Raw genomic sequence first — 25,735 nt, 5'->3', positions numbered from 1 at the left:
ATGGAGGGAATCTCATGATTATGCATTTGAAAAGATTAAACAGGCCATTTTATCAGCACCATATCTTTGTAATTTTAATCATGAAAGGAAAACTATTCTCACCACAGATGCCAGTAAATTGGGTTTGGGGGCTACACTATCACAAGTCATTGATGGCAAAGAGAGGATTGTGGCTTTTGCATCAAGGGCTCTAAGCAAAGCTGAATCCAATTACTCAGTCATTGAAAGAGAGGCTCTGGCATGTTTCTGGGCTGTTAAACATTTAAAAAAAATTCTTTGGGGTACACAATTTACCATACGCACAGACCACAAACCTTTAGTTTATGTATTCTCCACTAAGGGATTTTACAACAGCACTCCAAGGATTGCGAGGTGGACCTTGGGCCTTGAAAGCTTCTGTTTCAAGGTTGAGTACCTCCCTGGCAATAGAAATTTGGCTGCGGATTTTCTATCTAGAGTTCCGTTGGATGTAGTAGAAGACTTTGATACTCCAGAATATCCTATATTGGTAGTTTCTACATCTTCTATCAATGAAGATGAATGGAATTCAGCATGTCAAAAAGATGAATCTCTATCCTTGCTAAAACTGAGAGCCAAGGAAGGATGGCCTGAATCCAGGAAGGATCTGGATGAAGTTATTAAAAGCTACTGGGAGGTGAGATATGAAATAAATGAAATAGGAAATTGTGTATTTAGGAATGATAAAATAATACCTCCTGCAAGTTTAAGACACAAAATCATTAGGCTGGCTCATGAGGGCCATCTGGGCAGAAGCCTAACAAAATCACGTATTAGGGAACGGTACTGGTTCCCTAATATGGACTCCATGACTGAAACAGAAGTCAAAGATTGCACCATATGTGCACGCAGTGATAAAACGAAATTGATTCGCAAAACTCCAATTTCTCCTGTGTCCATACCTGACAAACCTTGGTCCAAACTGGCATTAGATATCATTGGGCCAATCAACATGACAGGAGTAGTCAAACGCTTTGCCTTAGTATTAATTGACTACCACTCGCATTGGATAAATGCAAAATTAGTTAACCAAATCACAACTGAATCGGTGATAAATTTCCACAAGGATGTGTTTGCTGTTGAGGGCATACCAGCTACCCTTATTACTGATAATGGGGTTCAGTTGACTTCTTTAGCAATGAAAGACTTCCTTGCATCTCTCAGTATAAATCACCTCACTACAGCTTTGTATTGCCCAAGGGCAAATGGTCTGATTGAGAGAACCAATCGTATGATCAAGGAATGCATACAGTTAGCTAGTGTTAATCATTTGAGTGTGGAAAATGCTATCAGAGACATGTTATGGGCATACCATACAACTCCAAATTTAATCACTAAAGTTTCCCCGTTTCTGCGCTAAAAGGCAGAAAACCAAGCACAAAATTCTTTCCCTCATGGTTAGGTGGAGGAGAGAAGAGTGAACCTGCAACCCCTCATATCAAACTTAAATTATCTCTGCACCAAGATAAATACAGAAGAATGTATGATAAGAAACATGGTACGAAACAACAACAGTGGGTGGTAGGGGACAGAGTGTATGTTAAAAATCCATTGAAGGGAATGAGGTCAAATGTGAGAGACACCAAGTTTATGGGCCCATTCAATATTGCCAAAGTAAAAAGAAATGTAGTTGTATTAGAGAATGGACAGTGTTGGAGCATGGATAGGATCGTCAAACAGCCACCGGGTGTAGAAAAGACTGAAAGCAATCCTGAGGAAGCGGAAGGAAGTCAGGAAGTTCCACAGAATCGCAATGAAGGAGGTTATGAGAAAAGAACATATAGCCGACGAATTAAACCTCCTGTTTGGCATAAAGATTACGAGATTACTACTTGAGTATAATGAACTGTAATTAATGATAGCAGATGACTGTACTTTTTCTAGTTTTGTTAGAAGGGAAGATGTGTTGTATCGCAGTTTTAATTAAATATATATATATATATATTGTTCTATATAAATAAGTTTATCCTAATAGGAGTTTAATATTTACACCGATAGAAGTAGTATGTTCCACCTCCCCTTCCCCTTAGAATGGTAGAGTCTGACAGTTATTGGGCTGGAGTTGACAGTAGAACGTTGAGGAGCTAGAAGAGCAGCTGTGTGGAGAACTGTTGCTGAGGCAGTAGAGATGAAAGAATAAAGACTGAAGTAAAAGGAATTTGATTGAAGTGTCTTTATATCAAAGTCCCTGTCTCCAATGATGGATACCACCTGCATCCACCAGCACAAATTAAGCACAGCTGTGATGATGCTGGCTGAGTACCTAGACGAATGCCGTCTTGAATTCCCAGTGCTTTGATAAGGATTGTGCATAAATGAACTTACAGATGCACTTGCTTCTATAAATGATTCAGAAAGAGTTATTTTCATTCTAATACGATGCGTTATAGTAGATTCTGTATTAGACTGGTGGGATTTATAAGAGCATGCAAGCAAAAACCATCACTGTTGCAAATTGACGCCAGAATGACATAACGTACAATTTAATAGGATTAATGGTCTATGGTTACATTATGCTTTTAGACTTTTTAAGATAGAAAGTCTGTTAAAAGAATTGATATTTTGTTGTGTGTCAAGCATGAATAGTAGGTACACTGCCACATTTTTTAAAACTATTAAACAATAAAAATGTATGAAATACGATATCTAAGTCTCCAGTGAATGAAATGTTGTCCTTTCTTTACCTTAACATGAAGAGTACCTGCTGCTAAATAATTAGATCCTTCTAAGATGTGGCACCGGAGCGCCAGTTGCATGCTACGTCTAACTGCTTTGCCCTACAGAGACATGGTAAGTGGAGACCATGAGGAGGGACAAGACACTCTGCGCACCCGCCTGGCATGTGTTGTACTTGGGGACATGCGACAACACAGACTGCTGAATATCTTTTGAGAAAACATATACAGAGGAGAAAGACTACCAAATTCTTAGACTAACATAAATAATGCAAGCTGTCTCTAATCTCAGCCTCTTGCAGCTAAATACATTAGAGCTGGAATTCGAATAGAATAACCCTTGTAGCAGAACCCCTTTCATAGGACCATGGGACCCGCAGGGGCTACTGGACCTAACAGTGATGGTTGTGGCTGTTTACTCCTGATGTCCTGGAAAAGGTGTTTGATAGGGTCCACTGGCCATACCTGGAGTTAGCGCTGATGCATTTTGGCTTCCAAGAGCGCTTACGCAACTGGATCTTGAGCAACTACAGCTTGCGGTCCACTGATTAAATTTGAAAAGTGGCTTGTCTCAAAGAAGACCGACCAAAAGTTAGTGCCAGAGTTATACACCTTACTTCTGCCACTACTCACTCCAGATAAAGCCCCTTCTCAGAAATGCTGGGAGCAGGAATTAGGCAGATCATTCTTTGCAGAAGAATGGGGGGGAGATATCTACTTCTGCGCCAAACACACAGCCACCAGATCTGCAAGCATAGAAACAGCCACAAAAATAGTGACTTATTAGTATCTTACACCTTTTAGACTTTATAAAGGCAAAGCGACACGCAGCCCTAACTAGTGGTACCAGTGAGGAGAGAAAGGGAGCATACTCCACATTCTTTGGGACTACCCTAAAATAGCCTCATTCTGGGAAGCCATCCGGAACAACACAGCCACTTTGCTTGACACTTCTCTTCTCGGATTTCCAGCCTACACCTTAATAGGCCTACCTAACCCTCTTGCATATCCACTTAAATCATGGAGAGACCGCCAGATAAGTCTTGCCCTAGGCGCAGCACATCAGATGATTCTGGTGCTATGGTGGACTGACAAACTCCCTGTACATCAGCAGTGGCCACATCGTTTATGGCACATACTTGGGAAGACGTGACACCTTCACTTTCCCTGCACGTGCTGACTCTCACAGAGAGACATGGGCCCCCTTTATTGCTCCACTGACAACTGAGTTTCATGAGCTGTCCTGCCCAGGTACTTGTGACTCCTCCGCCTCGTGAAATCGCCGTCATGAATCCAGAAAACTGCACTGATACCATGCACCAAACCATACCCACCAGTGGAACTTATAGGATATAGCAATGTTGGGGGCCCTCATATATGTTGGGTTAGGGAGAGGGGAGTTGTTAAGGAAGAATATTATATGAAGTCATACATGACTGATCTCAAATCCTCATTTGCTCCCCGCCAGCCGGCGGATGTAGGCAGACTTATGTGTATGCTTAGTTTCAATAAAGCAGAGATGAACCATAAAATGACACCAAAATTACAAAAATCCAATTTAGGAAACCAAAGATATGAATTTTTAAAGATTAAAAAAAAATGTGTTCCAGTGCTTTAAAGCCAATAGCGTCAACCGGTAACAACTGGTTGCTCTAGACCAGGGCCAAGTCAAAATTTTAGGCAGACCGCGATTAAGCCCTGCTTGGATACACTAAGCAGGAGGCCTCAGTTGAAATTTTACCTTCCCACTTAGTGGAGGATTTTCTCGAGTTGTCGTGCAGTCCTCTCCAGCAAGCCGATTTCAATGCAATGTCATTGGATTGCTTTTCCGTGTGGCTCCAGTCAAATCCTGGAAGTCTGAAGCTCAAGAGCTTTCAGTGGGACAAACCTGAAATTCAGTCCGGTTCACAGTTAAAGGTAGGCAGCTTGACTCTCAACTTCGTGTCTATCCACTTATGGTGCTTTTTCCAAAAGTTTCTCAAAATTTCTGGAACTCCTTCTTGAAGTTTTCCTTGAGGGTTCAAAGTGTCCAAAACACAAATCCAAGGGTCTAGAAGCTATAAAAATGGTCCTTGGTAGTTTGGAACCACAATTCCCATATTGCACCTGGCCAAATCCTTAAAAATCCACTGGACACACTCCAGGCTGGGGACGTCTTGTGGGGATGGTGCAGGGAAGCTCTGTTAACCTGTTGCTTTCAGAGAGTCCACTCCTTAATCTGTTTAGAAGAAAGGCAAAGTCTTCAGGGCTGTAGTTCCTAGTGTGCAGCAGGACCAGCCCTTCAGAGAGTAGTCCATTGGGTGCAGACCTAGTTTCAGCAGGGCAGTCCCTCTTCTTATTGTAGTTTCAGGCATCAGATCTATTTCCATATTTTTTCAATGGTCTGGGGGATAAACAGGGGACACACACCTGCCCAGTGAAATGCAGAGTGCCACCCCAAAGCATGACAGCTTCCTCCAAAGTGTAGCATAAATTCCTGTCCCACTAAGCACTGCACTTTAAAAACCCAAGATGGCAGGATTCCTCTCCAGAGGAGCAAGACCAGGCTAAACCAACCTACTGGTGTGGCTCATTCCCATTAACACCCCTCCCTCCACTCCTTGGCATGCCATCTGGCTATGGGATACAGGAAGAGGATGTAGGCCTTACTGGCATTCCTTTCTGTCCAGTTCCCTTCAAAGCCCAGTTTGATTTACCCAGCCCTCTTTCTGACCGGTGCTCTTCAGCTGCAGACCTCCCTGACCAGATAACCTCTGCTCTATGCAGGCCACATATTACCTCATCAAAGCAGCCTGGCTAAACCTGTTAAAGCTGACCAATCAAGAGAGGCTGCTAGAAGGCTGAGTTTTGGCACACAGAAAAGACTTATAACTTATTCTCTGCAATAGTTATGACAAATTCAACAATGGCAAGTTGTTGGATTCATCGCTACCAATCATTTGAATCCTTGAAAGACACATTTAGCTCCTTCCTAGCAATATATATATCTATGTGAAATATTCCAATGTTAGCCTACAGAGCTAAGTATCTATAATGGGGAAATATGAAATGGGCAGTGTTTCCCTCACCAGGGCATATAAAACATCTTTTATAATGTCCCTGCTTATAGTTACATGGCACTCCATCTCTGGGCCACTTAGGGGAGGCCCTGTGGGTGGCTTATATGTAAAAATAAGGTAGATTGCCACTTTGGAAGTACCTTTTATTCCAAAGTCGCATTTGCACACATTTTACGTTTTAAAGACAGTCTGCAGGGCAGGGCTGCCTTTAAAAATGACAACAGGCAACACAGCAGTGCACATTCCAGTGCAGGAAATATGCTGAGCCTCTAAACCTTCCTGCCTTATTATATATTAGGGACTTATAGGAAGTTTGAGTACCCCTTGCACTATTATATACTAGGGACTTACAGGGGTCCGTCATTGCCAATTGCAACTATGCACAGTACCATGTATCTGTATAATCAGAGTCAGTTATCACCAGTATAAGCCAGGATAAAATGGGGTAACCAGGCTCAAAGGATGACTTTCTCACACCAGTACAAACAATAAATCAGTGTCCAGCCAAATACTTACTTTTATAAGAAAAAATAGTATTTTATTTCTAACTCCACACATGCAAAGGAAAATAACATTCAGAAGCAAAAACACAATCCACTTTGAGGTTGGGGTTCTAGTAATTGTCAGGCAAATACCTGTCCCACCCTCCTTCATGTAACGTGTTCAGGGTTATTTCCCATTCACTGATGGCTGCATCAAGGGAATGCAAACTATTAGAATGAACTCAAGTGTTCTGATTTTTGACTCAAGAATTTAGTAGTCTATGGTGCCACAGCACATCCAGCAGCAAATCCCCAGGGGACCCCAAGTCCTGGTCAAGTTTTTCACACTCCTGCAGCACACAAGTGTTCGAGGTTACAGCAGCTGCCTTGAGCGCGGGCACTTGCTAGAGCAGTTCCTGCTTGAAGAAGATGGGCTCCTCACGGTACATGTGGCAGCGTTAATTGGATGCAGGCACAATCTCCAGCGTGGCCCAGCTGGCTCTCACCAGAGATCAGAGCAGCTTCCAGCTTGCAGAGATGCTCTAAGCTCAGCGGGGAGGTATTCAATACTTTGGCTCCCGAACGGAGTCCCGTGGGGGTACGTTGCCCTCTTCAACATCTTCACTTCCTCAGGGGCCAGTCAGGCCAGATCTCACTGTGCGACCAGACCTGTTGGTCACAGCCTCACTCCCAGGTGACGGCCTGAAGTCTTTGGTGATTTGGTCCTTGCAGCCCCTCCTGGCACACAGGGTTGCCGTGGTAACTTCCAGATGCAACGTAGACTTTTCTACTAGTGTACAGGGATGCCGCTAGGGATTCACGAGTCCGGGCATGCTGATCTTATCACTCTTTAAACTGTGGCCTCCTCTGGCATACAGGGCCATCACAATGAGTCTAAATGAGCTTGGCTCCCTCTGCACAGCACTGGCTCAGTCAACAGCGGCCTCTCCTGGCATATGGGAGTCACTGAAAACAGTCCTGCACGCAGGCTACGGCCCGATTGGTGCACAGCAGAATCCTCACACCTCGCACAGGAAGTCCTTACGGTAGGGCTCCTCACTGGACCTTGTTACCTCCTACACTCTCATCTTCCTCACAGGGCACCCTGATCTTGGCAAGAAGTCAGGTGCTGGAGCTCCAGGCTCCAGGGCAGGTGATCTTGCTTTGCCCGGTGATGACCCCCTTACCCAGCAAGGAGACTAGAAGGTCTTGGCCCTCAGCCCTGGTCACAGGCAAAAGTCTTGCAAAGCTTGCCCTTCTCACACAGCCTATCTAGTTGCTTAGCAGATGACACATTTTTGGGGACACAACTCACCTTCTTATAGTCCATTTCCAGATGTCAAATATGATTTGGGGTCAGGTTCTGTAGGAGGCTGGCCTGGCTTATAGTGGGTACCTGATGGTGCTTACACCTTGTGCCAGGTCCAGTTATCCCTTATTAGTAGATTAGTAGTGTTCTAGCAGCTTAGGCTGATAGAGGTAGCTATATCAGAGCAGTTTAGGCTGAACAAGGAGACATGCAAAGCTCCTACTACACCACTTATATCACAGAGGTACTATATCATATGAAACACAATACTCAGGGTTACTAAAAATAAAGGTACTTTATTTTGGTGGCAATGTGCCAAAAATATCTCAGAGGATATACTCCCTTAGGAAGTAAGTAAAATACACAAAATATACACACAAACCAAAATCAGGTAAGTGAAACAGTCAGAAAGTAGTGCAAACACTGTAGAATACAATAGGATGCAATAGGCCTAGGGGCAACACAAACCATATACTAAGAAAGTGGAATGCTAGGCTACTGTAGTGTGTAGAGGGTCACTGGGAGTGTAAGAAAACACTAAGGGTGTCCAAGATACCCCACCCCAAGACCCTGGAAAGTAAGGGTAAAGTGCTACTATTTCCCCAGAAACACACTAAACTCGTGATAGAGGATCTTGCAAAGACCACAACAGACTGCAAAGCACTGAAGACGGATTCCTGGACCTGAGGATCTGCAAAGGAAGGGGACCAAGTCCAAGAGTCATGAAAGTGTCCAGTGGGGGCAGGAGCCCACTAAACCCCGGATGAAGGTGCAAAATGGCTGCCTCTGGATGGAAGAAGCTGAAGATTCTGCAACAACGAAAGGTGCTAGGAACTTCTCCTTTATGTAGAAGATGTCCCACGGAATACTGGAGGATGCAGGGTTGTTTCTTTGGCAAAAGACCGCAAACAAGCATTGCTAGCTACTGAGGTCATGGTTGAAGACAAAGGGTGCTGCCCGAGCCCAGGAAGGACCAGGATGTCGCCACTTGGGAGAAGAGACAGAGGGGGCTCTCAGCAACGTAGAGAGCCCATGCACAAGAAGGTAGCACCCGCAGAAGTCCTTGAACACAGGTTCAAGAAGACTGAACACGGCGGTCGTCTCAACACTACAAAAGAGGGTCCCACGAAGCCGGAGGTCAACTCAGGGAGTTGAGCAATGCAGGAAGGAGTGCTGGGGACCTGGACTTGGGCAGCACCCTTTTCTAGTCCTTATCACCTATTTCCAAAGGGAGAGGGTGTAACACCCTCTCTCAGAGGAAATTCTTTGTTCGGCCTTCCTGGGACTGGGCTGCCCAGACCCCAGGAGGGTAGAACCCTGTCTGTGGGGTGGCAGCAGCGGTAGCTGCAGAGAAAACCCCAAAAAGCTGGTTTGGCAGTACCCGGGGTCCATAGTGGAGCCCTGGAGAGGCATGGGATTGGCACCCCAATACCAGATTTGGCATGGGGGGACAATTCCATGATCGTAGACATGTTACATGGCCATATTCGGAGTTACCATTGTGAAGCTACATATAGGTATTGACCTATATGTAGTGCACATGTGTAATGGTGTCCACGCACTCACAAATTCCGGGGAAATTGCCCTGTTCTATCTGGGGGCACCTTTGCTAGTGCAAGGGTGCCATCACACTAAGTAACTTTGCACCTAATCTTCAGCAAGTGAAGGTTAGACATAGAGGTGACTTATAAGTTACTTAGGTGCAGTGAAAAATGGCTGTGAAATAACGTGTGCGTTATTTCACTCAGGCTGCAGTGGAAGTCCTGTGTGAGATTTGTCTGAGCTCCCTATGGGTGGCAAAAGAAATGCTGCAGCCCATAGGGATCTCCTGGAACCCCAATACCCTTGGTACCTAGATACCATATACTAGGAAATTATAAGGGTGCTCCAGTGTGCTAATTAGAATTGGTAAAAATGGTCACTAGCCTATAGTGACAATTTTAAAGGCAGAGAGAGCATAAGCACTGAGGTTCTGATTAGCAGAGCCTCAGTTACACAGTTAGTCACTACACATGTACACACATTCAGGCCACAAACTATGAGCGCTGGGGTCCTGGCTAGCAGGATCCCAGTGAGACAGGGAAAAACAAACTTACATACATGTAAAAATAGGGGTTACATGCAAGGCACAATGGTACTTTCCTACAGGTTCGTTATAGTTTTATGTTGGGGTTCTGCTTCTTTTGAAGTGGGCATTTTTCATTTTCTTCTTTCTTCATAAAAGATGTCTATACATGCGGGTATGAATCCAATGCTTGATTGTCCACAACCCAAATTAATGGGAGTGACCAGACCTCATACCTGGATGTCAGCCTCAATGATAATGTGTCTAGACCCCAGCCCTACTCTTTATGATTCCCTTATTAGCCCATCTCCCATCCTAAAATGTGTCCAGGCGCCTTCCATGTGATCTTTCACTGAATCAAACAGCAGTATTTTTAGGTGAAAAGGGAGTCTCTTCCTTTTCCCGCCAAGGTTTTCCCCACCTAGCTCACAGAAATGCAGCAATACTCAAATCTGTCTGGAGGATTCCTCTCCTCCTCATGTCTCCAACAGGCAGATCTGGGTTTCCCCAGGGTCCTCCATGTAATGTACCATTGCAGGCCCTTTTACTCTGTGAATATCTCAGTACACTCTCTGTCCAGCACTGTTCCTGCATGCATAGTACACATGAATTCAGAACTCACATTCAGTCTGCATGCTCTGACAGCACTGAAGCTTTTCTATAGTCAACCAGTGTGTGCTCTTTACAAACACACACCCTGCCTGCACACACACTCCTCGTGCGTTCTCTGCATAACACTACATTCTTCATTTCCTATACTCAGTGCAAGCACGCATACACCCAGCACAAGTTTTATTCACACATGCACTGCACAGCACTACATCTTTCATGTAATTTATTCCTCTCAAGCATACCTATACCCTGTACATGTACTAACCGCACATGAGCAACACAATACTGCTCTATCCCTGAACTGTACCCTCCCCAGGTATACATACAACCAACACACAGTCACTACTAGCAGCACTCCACAACTACCTGATGTATGCCAAGAGTGAGTTAAGCACACAGCACTAGAACTTTTAAAAATGTGAGTGGACCTCTAGGCTTCACTCCAGTGACTCAGGGAAAAAAGGTTCTGTTCATTACTACTGATCACTTGACAGTATGCTGCCTTCACCATGCACATCCTGCTAAACTCCTAGAGAGGGCGGTAGACTTCCATCACTATGAGGGTAGCACTTCATGCACCCCTCTGCAGTCCCTGAGACAAGCCTATGTCACTGTGCACATGCATGATACGTTTTCGCCTATGATAAAAAAATCTGCATCAGGAATCCAGACAACAATACAGGTGGACACTTCAGGACAGGAGTGCACGTTTTAACCATGCAAAGGGCTTTTCCATCCCAACACATGTATATGTGGGAAGTGATTTTGAATGGAATTAGGAATAAGTTAAATGTCAGAATTCTGGTACAAAATGCATTTGAGGCATACTTTTCACAGTATATACTTTGAAGTCAACGTTTTGTGAATTTTTGCAGTATGTTTTAAAAGAACCCTTTATTCATCAAAAACTCAGTAAACTGGAACGTGTCTCCAAACTACTGTCAGTGTTTCAGGAGGAAAAGTCACACGGCACTTAAACATTTCAATCAGGACAGCTGCCAGATGGGACCTTTCTGATTCATCACTAAACCTATCTGCGATGCTGAGATACTTGAGGTACCCGAAAATGTGGCTCAAATATAGAGACTAATGGAAGAAAATAAGTTCAGACAGATGCCGCAGCTGGGTCATTTATAATATTTACACACATGCTAACCCCAGCTGCACTGCTGGAAATATTTTAAAAAGTAATAACATGGTTCAGATATCCATGCCTCTTGATGTTCATAGTTTTATTTACTGATCCATCAGATGTCAGTATTTAAAAATAAAAAGTCAGCTTCCTATTCGATCAATTGATTTATATGTTTGGTTTTAGAAATACAATTTTTTCGTAAAAATATGTATCAACACATTTCTACATATACACAGAATGAGTAAAACAGACAGAGGGCCTCATTTACAAGGTTTGGCACATGGCAGTGCTAAAATGACTCTTGCTGTGCAGCCCTGCATCAAAAGAAAAGGGCAGGAAAGTGCAGTATCTATGAGATATGGCACATTCCTGTCCTTCCCCTTGCGCTGGTACACAATGGGCTACTAGGCGCTAATACAGGCACCCTTGCACCATGGTTCAAGGGTGTCTGTGTTTTAGGGATGATTGTTTTTGTGCAAGAAAGGACATCTTCCTGCAAAAAAACAATCAATGGAGGATTCTTCTTCTTTCAAACGAGAGGAAATAAAGTTATTTCTCCTCGTTGTGCCTCCCTTATGCCTCCCCCAGGGAAGCGGAGGCTTTTGACCCATTCCCAGGTTTACGAAATCTTGTAAATCTGAGAATGTGTCAAATACCATGGGTGTTTCATGAGAATACCCACTGTAACGCCCATGGCACGCCTCCCTATCGAAGTGTGAGGCAACGCAGCAACTTGCACTGCATTGCCTCATTCTATATCTTCAAGGCCATGAAAAGCCATACAAAATGGATTTAGGTGGTGTTGTAGATATGGCTTTGCAGTTTACGCCACAATAGTAGCAAAAAGTGATGCTCCAGTGGCTTTTAAACAAGCCCCAGAGTGCTCGGTTGCTAAGCTGTGCTTGCTCAAAAGGCTGATGAATGCAGATATACAAGAGGATAGTGGGCAAAATGCAAAATAAGCAGTACAAATGTATGGAAAGTATTCATTTAACGCACATTAAGCAACCCCAATTTGATCAGTTGTAGTTAGTGAAACTGATGATTTTATCCACTCTATCTTTCAAGATTCAGTTGTGTCCACTCACATAGATATTAAAAATGACAACAGTGCTTCATTTGTTCCAGGCAACGAGCACTGGCACTGATTCTTGAGTGCTTGTTGTGCTTATTTTGTATACCCAGGGTCCATTGGTTCAACGGTTGTTCTTGTTAATGAGATATAAGGACTTATTTTACATGACAAGGCTTTGACTGAGAGCAAGAAAGAGAAAGTCAGAAAAGGGGTAAAAGAGGAAGAGAAAGAAATGAAAACAATGACAAAGATTTGTAAAGCAGGGTGTAAAGGAGTGAAATAGAGAGAGAGAGTGTGGTTGTGCTCAAAGAAAGAGGCATGTTATGGAAACAAGAATAGGCAGCCTTGGTATTGGCATTTGTCAGTGCCTGAGGCGGGCTCCTAAGAAAAAAATGTTAAGACCCCATACTTTTTGTTTGTACAAATTAAGCTTTGCTTGATGACCTGTATGGATCAGACTCAAGCAGATTGTCCATGCAAATGTCATGGTCGCCCCTTATGTTAGGCCGAGACTGACATAGCTTACAGAAGATATCATTGCATCATCTACTGCCTGCCCAGATTCTAAATTCAGTAAAAATCAGAAGCAAGGGCATGTGGCTAATAAAAACAGTTGGCTTGTTAGCCTGCCTGCAGCGGGCGGAACTCTGGGGAGGCTGTTAACAGCCTTCCTGCGCCCATGCTTATAATCATTAAAAACCAATAACTGCTCTTTCTCTTCTTTTTACACCATCGCCATAGACCCATAACATATTGGGTGAACAATTAACTATGGTTCACACCCTCAGCAGAAAGTATTAACCACTGTTAATACTATCGACAGATAAAAGGATGCTGAAAATGTATACTGTTTTTGTTTGTCAATTATATTGTGTTTTCTAACTACTTTCAATATTATACAGCCATGCACAAAGGTTTCTTGCACAAACCTTGCAGTTCTCGCAAATACTACAGCTACTACACATGTCATCATGTCATCATGTTTACTGCATATGGACATTGGTTTCGATGTAAAAATCGGAAATATGCAGCCCTTTTAAGTATCTGCATAAAACAAAAGATCACCAATGCCCATCCAGTTTCAAAGTTGTCAAAAAAGGGTGTTTCAGTTTTAACTCCAGAGAAAATGGCACATCCACTTTCAGTGCTACATGGCACCAATGAGTAACAATTGGCGGTAGTAAGTCAACATATTACCAGTTTTCAAGGAAATACCATGTGAAGTCAATAAGTGATATGCACATACCCATATTTAGGAGTGGCTATAGATGCATGAATATACATAAACATTATTTTAAAAATTACTTGAGGGGAAGTTATGGCTCTGACCCAAAACCTGTAAACCAAAGAGATTTCCATATATGAGCAATCCAACTGTAACTCCCCTAAGGAACTGCTCATGATGTATCTCATGCTGTCATTAATTATATCATCAATGGCATGAGATCATGAGATTTGCATTTGAAAGAAGTGATTTTGTTTTTTGATAATATGTATCAGCTACTGATCAAGGGGCAAGAATTACGAAACCATTTAGAGACTTACAAAAATCACAAGCTTTGCAACCGCAAAATGGAGTTATGCAGTGCTTAATTTGAGCTGGTGGTTTCTGGTACGGGGCACCGGCACTTATTTGTGAGGGCCAGCACTTATTTTTCTGCCTCAAGCATTTACTGCCAGCAAAAGACACATATGGGAAAGACAGAGTAAGAGAAAAACGAGGAAGGGCCACAAGGGAGAAAGCAGAAAACTGGAAGAGTGAGCTGAAGAGGCCGGGAGTGCCTGTAAATTTATTAAAAAGGCCCAAAATGGCTTCCGGATTACGCTAATTCAGTATTCTGTGCTCCCACATTTAAATGTATCAGCCGCGTGTTTCAGAGAAGAGCTTTGGGCACCGGCATGTTTTTATTTACAAATTAAGCGCTGGAGCTAAGCTATGAATTAAACATATTTTGTCATTCAGTAAAGCCCTTTCGAATTTTAAAATTGAACTCATTCCGAATTGCAAATAACAGTGGTGCGTGAAAGAGGGATCTCCTCCTATTTGCAATGTGCAATATCAATGGTTTCTGACCGCAAGTATGAATGCAAAACACTGGAATGTTACCAAAGGAGTTGGTAACATAGTCACAAATAGAAAGCCGTGGCTGTTGGATAAATTCCTCTGTGGAAGTCTTGTTCAGCAGCCTAGGGAGCAGAAGGCTGTGGCCCTCTACCCCACCCAATGTCTTCCCAAATGGGAAGTCTCTTGTTTAAAGCAGCTAACGTTTCTTTAAGGAACACGGGCTGCTTTAAAAAAAAAAGATTTCCCATTTGGGCATGCAGCCAAATGAATGGGGGTTTACTCTTGTTTGCAGGCCACCATCCCTGTATCTGAAGCGAATCAGAGGGGGTCTAATTAATATTCATTAGGCAGGTCGTTTTGTGACCTCATGACTGGAGATTTTAAAACGTGACCCATTAGTACATAGGTTACATCACAAAACCAAATACTTGTCACACAAAGTTGGTGCTCAATTTACAGCCACATTTTGTGACCAATATGCTTGTACATATGGCCTTTAATAGTTAATCACAGCAACCCAAAAGTGTTTTTGTGTTTTTTTGTTACGCCATACAACAAGAGAAAGATATTTGCATTACTCCTCTGGTTTGACTTCTGACCATGGTCTGGGTTCAAGACATGGCCTTTGCACATCCTGCATCCTATCTCTCAGCCCCAAAGCAAATGCTCATAGTTTTATGCTATACCCAGCAGGCTCCTTGTGCATGGCATAGTGTTTACACCAGGTCTCCTGCACCCAGAGTCCACAAGGCACAGTTTTTGGCCATGGCTGGTTGACGCTGGACGCAAGAAGAGGCCTTTAGCCATGTTATGCACCGCCCCGCGTTCTTACAGCCCACAGCACATGGTCTCAGCAGGGATCTATAACTGTGCCCAATATATTCTGAATAAAGGGCACTGTCTATTGCCACAATTTGTACATAGTGGACATGGACCCTAGAAGACTAAGGCCTTGCAAGTGGGCTCTCGCCACAGGGTGCACCCAGCCCTCAGTGCCGAGTTTTAGCACATTTAGCATTCTTCATTTTTACCACCAGCATGCAGAAGGTGACAAACTAAATACCCACGATTAGCACTCAGTTCGTATGTTTTATAATATGTGCATTCGTGTTTTATGACCCTTTTGCACTGACCTGTAAACTAAATCCTTGGTGTACACTGGGTGAAATTACATTGTGTTTCTAGGAAAATTAGCACGAAGTCCCACATTTTAGCTTTTGACCCATTTGGAACATTAAATATATTACCGTGAAAAATCCTCAAAAACTAACGGATTATACACAATGAGAAATTCCACCCGTGAGAGTAAATGTCTGCAGCGCCTTTGTCCTGACGTTGCAAAACGTTTTCATAAATTAAAATTCTGTGGATGTGATCAGCAGGATTGCCATACATTCAGACACGACTGCGATAGGTAAAAGCGACTGACAGGGTATCAAGATACCGTTATCCGTGAAAAGGAAACAAATCTTGGCTGAAGCGCTTCAAGAGGATGCAATGCTATTCCCTTTTTCAATGACTACTGATATTAGAAGGAGGAAGCCAGAACGGCTTTTTTATCACTACTGAGACACACTTTATCATTAGAAAATCATCAAAGGTTTCTAAGACTTTTTAGTCTCACCCTATGACCAGACGTTAGATAATTGCCAAACTTGATGCCTTCTTTCAACCAAATTAACAGTGTAAGTATATAATTAATCTAATTAGCTCAGTAAGGGGATGTAACGCTCAAATTAAGTTAAGAGAGAATGAAAAACTGCTGCCCTTTTGACACCTGGTAATCCAATTGACTCCTTTTGTTTTTACCTCCTGTCAAGATCAGGATTTTGTGCTGTGAAACTCGGATCAAGACTTGAAAAATCAACAAATCGGCTCTAAATCTACTGGTTGAGTAATACAATGAAGTTTCTAAACCCACAAAGTCTCTGCTCAACCTTGTTTTCTTGAGGTACGCTTAAAATGAATATTTTATGGGCAGTGTTTTTAACGTGTTAAAATTCTTGCATTAAGTTTACATGGCGCTCACTAGACCTAGGCATCCACTAAAGTGATCTATGTTGGGCCACATGATTTGCAGTCCGTATCCTAACTAGTTTACTCAGTCTTGCATTCTTTGGATCAGATTGAATTGGTAGGCAGCAATAAACATCTGTCATCTATCAATAGGTACACCTCAGGAAGAATGAGTGATCTATAAATGTCTTGTTCTATTTTTTAATGTTTACATAATTAGAATCATTTGATGCAGCAGGGCTGAGGCAGAATTGATGACATGTGTGAGGGTGCTTAGGACACGAATGACTGTGCTCCATTTCTATCGCCTTTTTGGATTCGAGACTGACACATGGCTGATTCTGCCCAGGCCAAGCCAGCGTTTTAGATTTAATTGTGACTACTACCTGATTGTGCCTAAAGGAAAAGTTACTTAAACAACAATCTTTCTGGTGAATACTCTACCTACCTGCAGATTTCTCACCTTTAACTATCCGAGGCACTACACTGGATCTGAAAAACACCTGCATTTAACCAGCAGGTGGTGTCACCTCCATTCCAACATCGTAATTGGAGTTGTGATGATGTCATCAAAGTCACAAAATCTTGGGACAGCTGCCTTAACATCAACTCTACTCTGTTTTGGCCACAACTTTTGAGGCAAATTCGAGAAGACTGAAAACAGGTATGCTGGTGCAGGTCATTACTAGCTTGGTACTTTATTAGAACAGTTGTATAAGAGCTTTCTACACAACAGGATTTGGTGGGAGGGTCAGTGAGGAAGTTGTAGGTAGACAAAGTATCCACCAGAAAGATCATTGCCAAAGATAAGTAACATTTCCTTCTGGTGGATACTTCTACCTACGGATTCCTCAACTTTAAATAGATTAATTTCCTTTGCTAACATATTCATTGTTTTGTTTTTTCTTGATCCTCGATTCAACACTCATTAGCATTCATTTTGCTGGTGAATCCTTGTCTTCCCATTAATTTTAAATGCAACGCTTTGTTTGAGAGAGTATTGGTGTAATTTTTCTGTTGTATATAACCTTTGTACCCCATATCTGTACTGTTTTTATGGATTATTGTTTACAATTTTTACCTAAAAATTTAATTCTTTACTTCAACTTGGTTTAAACAATGATTGTTGTTCTTTCTTACTCTATTACCACGGTTGCCTTGTATTACACAGTCTCTACATGCTCTAGATCTGAGGTTTGCCTTGTCACACAGACATTCCACCAAATGTGAGTAAGCTTTTTCTCCTTGAGGCATGTTTACCTCTATGGACAGGTCAGTAAGATTTGACAACAGCGGGGTTTCTCACAAGCACAGACAAGAGTAAGGACTAGTAGTATTTGAACAGAAGCATTTATGTGTTTTCCGCATGTTCTGGATTATAACTTACGTAAAACCTACTCCCAACTAAATAAAAAAACACAAAGAGGGCATTTAGATCACAAAACATACTACAATCTGCAAAAGTACACTACTCTGAGAAAATAAAAGGAGACAAGGTATACTGTTAAATGCTCTACAACATTCTATTGAATGGTGACTATGGGCATTGAACATCACTGTACCTTTCTTTCTGCTGCTGTTTTCCTCTTTCTTGGGTTTCTCATCATCAGCTGGCTCGTCCTCACTTTTAGAGTCAAAAGGAGTCCAGTGCTTTTGTTCAATTTTCCTGTTTCTTTTCTTTTTCCTTCTCCTTTTTTGCTCCTCTGACTTGTCTTCCATTGGTGGAGGCTTGGGTTTGGGATTGCCAGTTTGAACGTTTGCTCTGTGAATAAGAAATTGAGATAGTTCAGGGTATATATTGTGAAACTATAATTATCTTAACAAACAAACATTACATCTTCTATTTCAGCGTGGATGTTTCCAAGAGATTTAACCACATGCATAATCACTGTGAAGGTTGTTTTAAATATCCTGTAGGAATAGTTACTCTAGGTCTTTTTATAGTTTTTAAGTGATAGGTGCTAGAGTGTCTAAACCATTAAGCCCTGTGTTCAATGTTAACCTACAGAGAAGCATTTGATGTTGTTGGAAACTTTTGCGGCTCTTTGGATTTTACTTCGGAATGTTTACTTCAAGCATGCAATGGGAACGAGCTCGGAGGATGGAAAATATTATGTATCTGTTTAGTGGACAATATGTCTTGGCCTGTGCTCTAGAGAATATTTTGCTTTGGGAGAAAGACTGGGAACTCCGTCGATCAGAGATGTTGTAAATGAGTACCCAGCAAAATAAAAGTCCCAACGTCCAGTAAACCCCTTGGGGTCCTGCCTTGTTCGATGTTCAGGATGGCAAAACCAAGTTCACCCAGCATCTAGTGGATTTAAAAAGAATAGGAGGAGGCTGGAGGTTGGTATCCACCAGGATACAGTTCTGGGATGAGACCAGTTAAGAAAGCAACTGGGTCTCACTGACCCCAGTGGATGACTTATGCTGCAACTGAAGCTGAGACCCACAAAGGCATGGCTTGGGTGTTCCCAACTTCAAAAGACCAAGGCCCATATTTATACTTTTTTAGCGCCGCATTTGCGCCGCTTTTTGACGCAAAAGCGGCGGAAACTTACAAAATACAATTGTATTTTGTAAGTTTCCGCCGCTTTTGCGTCAAAAACTGACGCAAATGCGACGCAAAAAAAGTATAAATATGGGCCCAAATCTCAAAATGGGACAGATGCAGCCAAGAAGTTAAATTGTTGAGTGCACCCAGAGATCAGAAGCATCCACTGAACTCACAAACCCGAGTGGTTCCTCTGGAATGTAGGGCCAGGGTCCAATTGCATCTTCAAACAAAGATACATCTGAAATCATAAGGCCTTTAGTGATAAATGAAATTGTTCTGACATACAACAGGACAAAAACACACAACAGATTTAGGTTCTCTGTGGTACATGGAATCTCACGAACAGTGCAGGCTCATCAGAAATGAAACCCTCGAAACTGTGTTTGCAGGTGCTTGACCTGAATTCGTTCTTCATTGTTTTTTAGTGATTCTGGTCTGCTGGGCCGTGAGTGTCTCCTGGCTCCTCTGTAACACCCTCCATTTTGGCGAGGATTGTGCTACACAAATACCAAATACATACAAATACAAACCTTCAAGAATCAGCCATCCTGTGCTGATCTTTGTCTCGGTCAGAGGTATGCACCTCTCTTCTATGAGCAAGGCAGTTTTTACTTCCTGTCCTTGGCAAATGTTTTATCTGTACTTATGACCAGTGTTTCTCTATCTGTGAGAAATATAATTTCTCAGGACAACCGGGCTTGCATTTATCAAAAGTTGAGGGTGCTTTCAAGAAGCCACAGCCTAAAATGTAGCAACGTTTTTCCAATTTTTATCAGAGGGAAATGCATTGTCAGTCGTTGTTGTTTTTCCACATGTTTTTCTCGGTAGAAAGATGAAAGTCAGGCTGTTTCAGGCATGAAAAACTGTTGATTTGAGACAGATTACTTGAGCTAAAACTTTCCTTGTTGCTAGTTAATGGCAGTACAACACGGGGTCATGGGAAAGGTGGGTTTCAGCATACAGGAGGAAAATCTGGTTTAGCAAAATATGTATGGTAACTATCCCCAGCTCACCAAATAGCTAAAGTTTTGGCTAAAGTATCAACCTAGGTGTCAAATTATCTGCAGGCTGTGATGTCCTTAGAGGACCTAAATATTGTGGAGTGAAAGCACGATCTTGTGCATATTCATGCACCATGCCCCCAATCAGCACCAGTAATCCTAAAAACAGTGTGGCACTTTTATGAGCACCTAGCGCCACCGGAGTGTCAGTTTTCGTGATGCTAAGGTGGCACTATGCCCTGCACCATGTGTACAAGTTGGCATTAAGCCACTTTTTGTGGTTGTTGTAAATACGACAGCTTCCTACGCAGCCCTTTGCGTGGAAGGGGTGTGCAATGGATGTTGCTGTGGGCATGCCACAGCAACACCCATTGCATTTTGATGCTGCCTCAGATTTACTAGTTTTTGTAAACCTGAGGCAGCACCAAAATCTCATGCCACCCCAGGGGTGGTGATAGCAAGGCACAACGAAGAGGAATATTTTTATTCCTCCTTGTTTTTTTGCTTTTTCTATATTATTCTATATTTTTATAAACAATCATTTGAAAATAACGCTTTGGTACTTCTGTGTGTGCTGCATTCTGTATAACACACAGAAGTGCCAAATCACCACTAGTGATTGTTTATGTGCAGAGAGGCACACCTTCCCGCACATAAACAATCACACCCCTCATCGCAGACATCCTTGCACGATGGAGCAGGGATGCCTGCGTTGGTGCTGGCAGCTAAATTTTATGCCAGTGCAGGGGACAACTTAGGGGTGCGCTGTATTCAATTAAATATGGCGAATCCCTGCATTGTGAAAATGACAGAGCGCACGGCTGCCAATTTTGGCGCAGAGTCACGCTCTGTCATTTTCCTATAAATATGGGCCAGTATTCTGCATCCACAGTTGTTGATACTTTAAAAAAAAGCAAGGATCCCACTCATGCAGGAGTGGTTACAACTTACATGGGTACGATTCAGTAAGAAGCTTCCCAGCTAATGAAGATCTGTACAGCGGTTGATAATACGAAGGCTCTGTTCTCCTAATTATAGTTTAAAGATAAGCAAGAGCATGGCTTTTTCCCCCACACTTTCACGATGTGGATTGCTGCACAATATTGATTTTGTATACTTTCTGTACGTTTACAGAGACAGAGGGGCTGATTTAGATTCAGAGTATAGTATTTACTGTGTCAAGGAGATAGAGTAAAATACTATTGCCTTGACAGAGTAACTGTACTCCGAATGTAGAGATGTCTGCCTCCAGAGGACATCTCTTACATTGGCAGCAACCTCAGTCACAGTAATTCCTGACAATGCTTTCAAAGTATGCCATGCATCCCCATTAACATGACGGTGCCCTATAGCACACTTTCAATGTCTTTTTCTTTATTTAAAAAAAAAACCAAATCTGAAAGTGAGATTTTCTTGTTGAAAATAAAAAAAAAGCAATACCCCAACTCACCGTGGGTGTTTCCATCCATGGGATAAGAGCCATGGAAATGTTTTTTGCTTTCACTTGATGCCATGTTTTGGATAGCGGTGGATGAAAGTAACAACAGGCCATTTGTCAGCCCACTCTAAATAGGGCGGGTGGACAAATGGCTAAAGGCCAGATGTAGGAAGGCTTTTGCGCCACGCAAACGGCGAAAAACGCAGTTTGCGAGGCGCAAAAGCCCTTACGAGATGCAGAAACACATTTTGCGAGTTGGTACCGACTCGCAAAATGTGTTTCCGACTCGCAAATACGAAGGGGTGTTACCTTCCTATTTGCGATTCGCACCGTGATGTGGAGTTGATTTGTGACCGCGAAAGCGGTCGCAAATCAACTCGCAGTTACCATCCACTTGAAGTGGATGATAACTCATTCGCAAACGGGAAGGGGTCCCCTTGCTCACAAAATTATTTTTTCAGAGCAGGCAGTGGTCCCATGGGCCACTGCATACTCTGAAAAACCCCGAAACAAAAAGGTTTCGGTATTTTTTCTATTTGCAGCTCGTTGACCTTTAAGGAAAATGGGCTGCAAAGAGAAAAAAAAACTGCTTTATTTAAAAGCAGTCACGGACATGGTGGTTTGCTGTCTCCAGCAGGCCACCATCCCAGTGAGTGCCTAGACTTGCTATGGGGTCGCAAACTGCGACCCACCTCATAAATATTTATGAGGTGGGTCTTTGCGACCCCATAGCGAGTCGCAGAAGGTGTCTAAGACACCTTTCTGCATAACATTTTGCGAGGTGCAAAATGCGAGTCGCTAGTACTCGCAATTTGCACCTCGCAAAATGTTATCTACCTACATCTGGCCCTTAGTCTCTGGGTTGCGGTAATTTGGTCAATATTGTTCTCTCTGCAAGGCAGGATCTTAAACCTCAAGTACAGAGCATCCAAAGCGCTTGTCATTCCCCAGCCTGATGGATGCAGTTATCCCATGCAGAGGTAGAGGGTCACACATACTGTGAGGCATTGCACACCCATATATCTGCCTGTCAGTTAATCTGGCAAGTAGGAAAGATGACATTACATTATTGCCTACAGAAGCTCTGTATGGGTTCCCTAGAATTGCTCAGAGTCACTACTCTCCTACAATATGACCATCAAGGCAGTGCCTCTGTGCTTAGCCAAGATGTGCACCGGGAGAGGTGTGAAGTGGAGGCAGATGGGGGGAGCATAGCCGGACTTGAAGGTTGTAAGTAGCAGATGACTTCGATAGTTGGTACCTGCACTTCTATATTTACATTTCAAACACTGGTTTAGACTACTTGCTCATCCAATTCTCGGCCTTTCTGCAGCGCTCACAGAGCGATGGGCACAAGTGTGAAATGTACTTGCCATTCCATAGGACCATGTGTGAAGGAGGTACCATCTGCCAAAATACTAACTGGAGCAATGAAAAAAGAAAATGCAATGTTTTCATTTGCAGGGATGGGGAGAGAAAGAGAGAGAGTATGTTTGTGAGAGAGAAAGTGGACGGTGATGGGGATACGATGGAAGGAAGTACAGGCAACAACAAGAGACTGAAGGTGAAGTGTAAAGGAGATGAAGCGTCAGACATGAAGATGGATAGACCTTAAAAAGAGAAATATTCTGTAAAACAGGAGAAACATTTACTAATGCAGGGGGAGAGATTTCGAGATCTGAAGAAAAAAACAAGAGGGATTGAGATAATCAGAAAGATGCTCCCCTTTTCACAGACCATTGCAACGTCATATTTTCAGAACTGAAACATTTTCCAGTCTAGTCATATTAATACCATTATTATATATTAACCTGCCGTTGAATAAAAATTAGTGATAACAAGCACTGGCAAAGCCAATAGGTCTGGCTCATTTTCCATGTATGTATTCACTGTTGTCTGATATGTTTGGATGCACTAACAGAAAAACACAAAAGAGTGGCACCCAAATGCTGATCAAGCCGAACACCGTGTCAATCAGAGAATGTTATTTGAATGTTTTAGGCAACACCTCTTGCAAAGGGATCCTTGTTAATCTTCTTTGGCTACACCTCTTTTAGAAATGCTCCACCCATTTAATCGCATTATTAGCCCAGGAAGAGATGATTAGATGAGTGTGAAAGAATGAATTGGTCACTTATATACTCAGAAAATAGGTGGCTGCTTGAGTAAATGACTGAGTGAGTAAGTCAGAAGCATTTTAAGTTATGGACAAAGCAGGCAATTGCCTGGCCTGTGGCCCGCACCTTCCAAGGAGGCCCTGGGAAAGTGATCCGGACAGACAGAAGTCCCACTGTAATAAGGGTTGAATGAAAACAAAATTACTTTTTCACATGGGCCTAGCGAAATGTAACCCTTGTAATTAAAATGAAATTGAATTATTTTGTCTATTGCCTCGCTCCTTATTTGTCTTACCTCTTCTACCTCATTATTTTATGCCTATCTTTGGTGTATTCATGTTTATTAATCTGTGCCTTGTAGTTCTTTAACATTAGATCAACATTTTGGTGGAAAGGATGGTAGACAAGTGGGTCTGTGAGCATCAAACTTTTGCCACTTCACTAGAATTAAGGAAATATTAAAAGTAATGACAACACTTTTGAATCTGGTGAAGTAGCCAAAGCATCCTTCGGAAAAGGTGGCCTTTAATGTTTTAGGCCCCCTTAATATGTTACTGAGCGAAGCATTCTGTGCATTCATTTTAGCTGATTTTCATTCTAAGGGGATTGAGACCAAGTCTGTGACACAGGCCACAACTGCTGTGGTTATAAAACGTTAAGGTAGGTTTTGCTGTTATCCAGAAGTCGGAATTACTGATATAGAGGTACAACTTGTGTTTCTTGATAGGGAAAGGTTCCTCACTTGTGTAGTGTATGAAAGGTTGAAACAGCATTAAACAAGCCATAATCAAATGGGCAAGTTGAGAGATTTAACAGAGTTATTAAGGGCAGTGTTTGTCATACATGCAGATGTGGTTAAGAATTTAACAAAAGCAATGTCAAAAAATTATGGCTGCATCGTATCACAACAAATGCCACAACTGAAGTAGGTACTTTCAGATTGTTGAAGGGTAGGACCTTTCTGGCACCTACTGGTTTGGGAGGAGGTGTGGATGGAATCCCAAGGAAGATGCAGATTGTTTAAAGGTTAAAGAAAAGTGATGCTGAAGCAAAGAAGGGCCAAGGAACTGGATGATCTCACATGGAGAGTAGCTGTGCTAGATTTTAAAGTAAGAGATGGGTGAGGATTTTGGAACCTAGTATTGTTTTTAAGTTGTCTCCAAATTTGGCAAGCCAATAAATATGTCAAAGGTAACTTCTACATTTTGTCCCACAAGATGCAAGCATTTGGAATGCAGGAAGAGTGTCTAGACATAGGGGCAGGTACCATGTGGTACAGAATCAGAATTCTGAAGGGTCCTCCCTGGTGAGAATTGGAGGAGGGGGTAGATCAAAGGCTCAGGGAAAGTAGAGTGTGTCGGAACTTATGAGTAATCAGAATGAAGAGAAGTAAAGAAGTGCGTGGTGAAGATAATGGTTATGATGCATCTGAGGCATTTCTCATGGGTGCAGACTGAATTGCATCTAGGGTAACACAAAGGAGTGGAAACCATTTTCCATCAACCGGGCTACAAGAGTTTGTCCTTTTCAATCTTACTCTTTAAATGTATTTCTATTTTCACAGGTTCTCAAAGGAAAAGGGTATTTTGTGTACTTATGCCTAACTGTGATATATATTTTCGTACATTCTACCTTAGCACCGGCCTACTGCAGAACATGGTACGTTAGTCATTGGCCGTCTCTGCTACGTGGCTGGCAGACCTCTTAGCTGCAGTTGGATTGGTACGGTATTGACATAATAAATACGTAATTCATTCACAAATTCTGCCTGGAGTCTGGATGCAGATCACCACACGATCTCTACATCTCTATGCATCTTCACCTCCGTCCACTTTACCTCTCTTTCAAATACATCTGCCTACCTCCATCTCTTTCTACACTCTCTCAACTTCTCTATCCCTCGCTATATGTGACCCCTATTTCTGGACCTTATTGCTCTGGTTCCATCTCACTGTTTTGTATCTCACTTCATCTAATTCATCCCTATCAACCTCATCTCTCTGTGTACCACAGCTATCTCTTTCCATATCTTTATAGTTCATGGCCCCCTGCCTCTCTGTCAGTTTACTCTTCCTCCCTGCTTCTCCGAGTCCTCTCTCTATCTCACCTCA

General features: G+C 42.5%; 1 protein-coding gene across 3 annotated transcripts in view; it reads right to left on the bottom strand.

The window, feature by feature from the left end:
- The window catches only part of VWA3B (von Willebrand factor A domain containing 3B), an 829,217-nt gene that overhangs the window by 230,590 nt on the left and 572,892 nt on the right, over positions 1-25,735 (bottom strand). For all 3 annotated transcript variants that reach the window (XM_069204269.1, XM_069204271.1, XM_069204270.1), the window contains one exon: positions 18,074-18,273. In XM_069204269.1, coding sequence (XP_069060370.1) covers positions 18,074-18,273 — 200 coding nt within the window. The remainder of the gene's footprint in view (positions 1-18,073; positions 18,274-25,735) is intronic.

The sequence above is a fragment of the Pleurodeles waltl genome, chromosome 8 (genome assembly GCF_031143425.1).
Source record: "Pleurodeles waltl isolate 20211129_DDA chromosome 8, aPleWal1.hap1.20221129, whole genome shotgun sequence".
Lineage (NCBI taxonomy): Eukaryota > Metazoa > Chordata > Amphibia > Caudata > Salamandridae > Pleurodeles > Pleurodeles waltl.
This window is presented reverse-complemented; position numbering and strand designations above follow the sequence as displayed.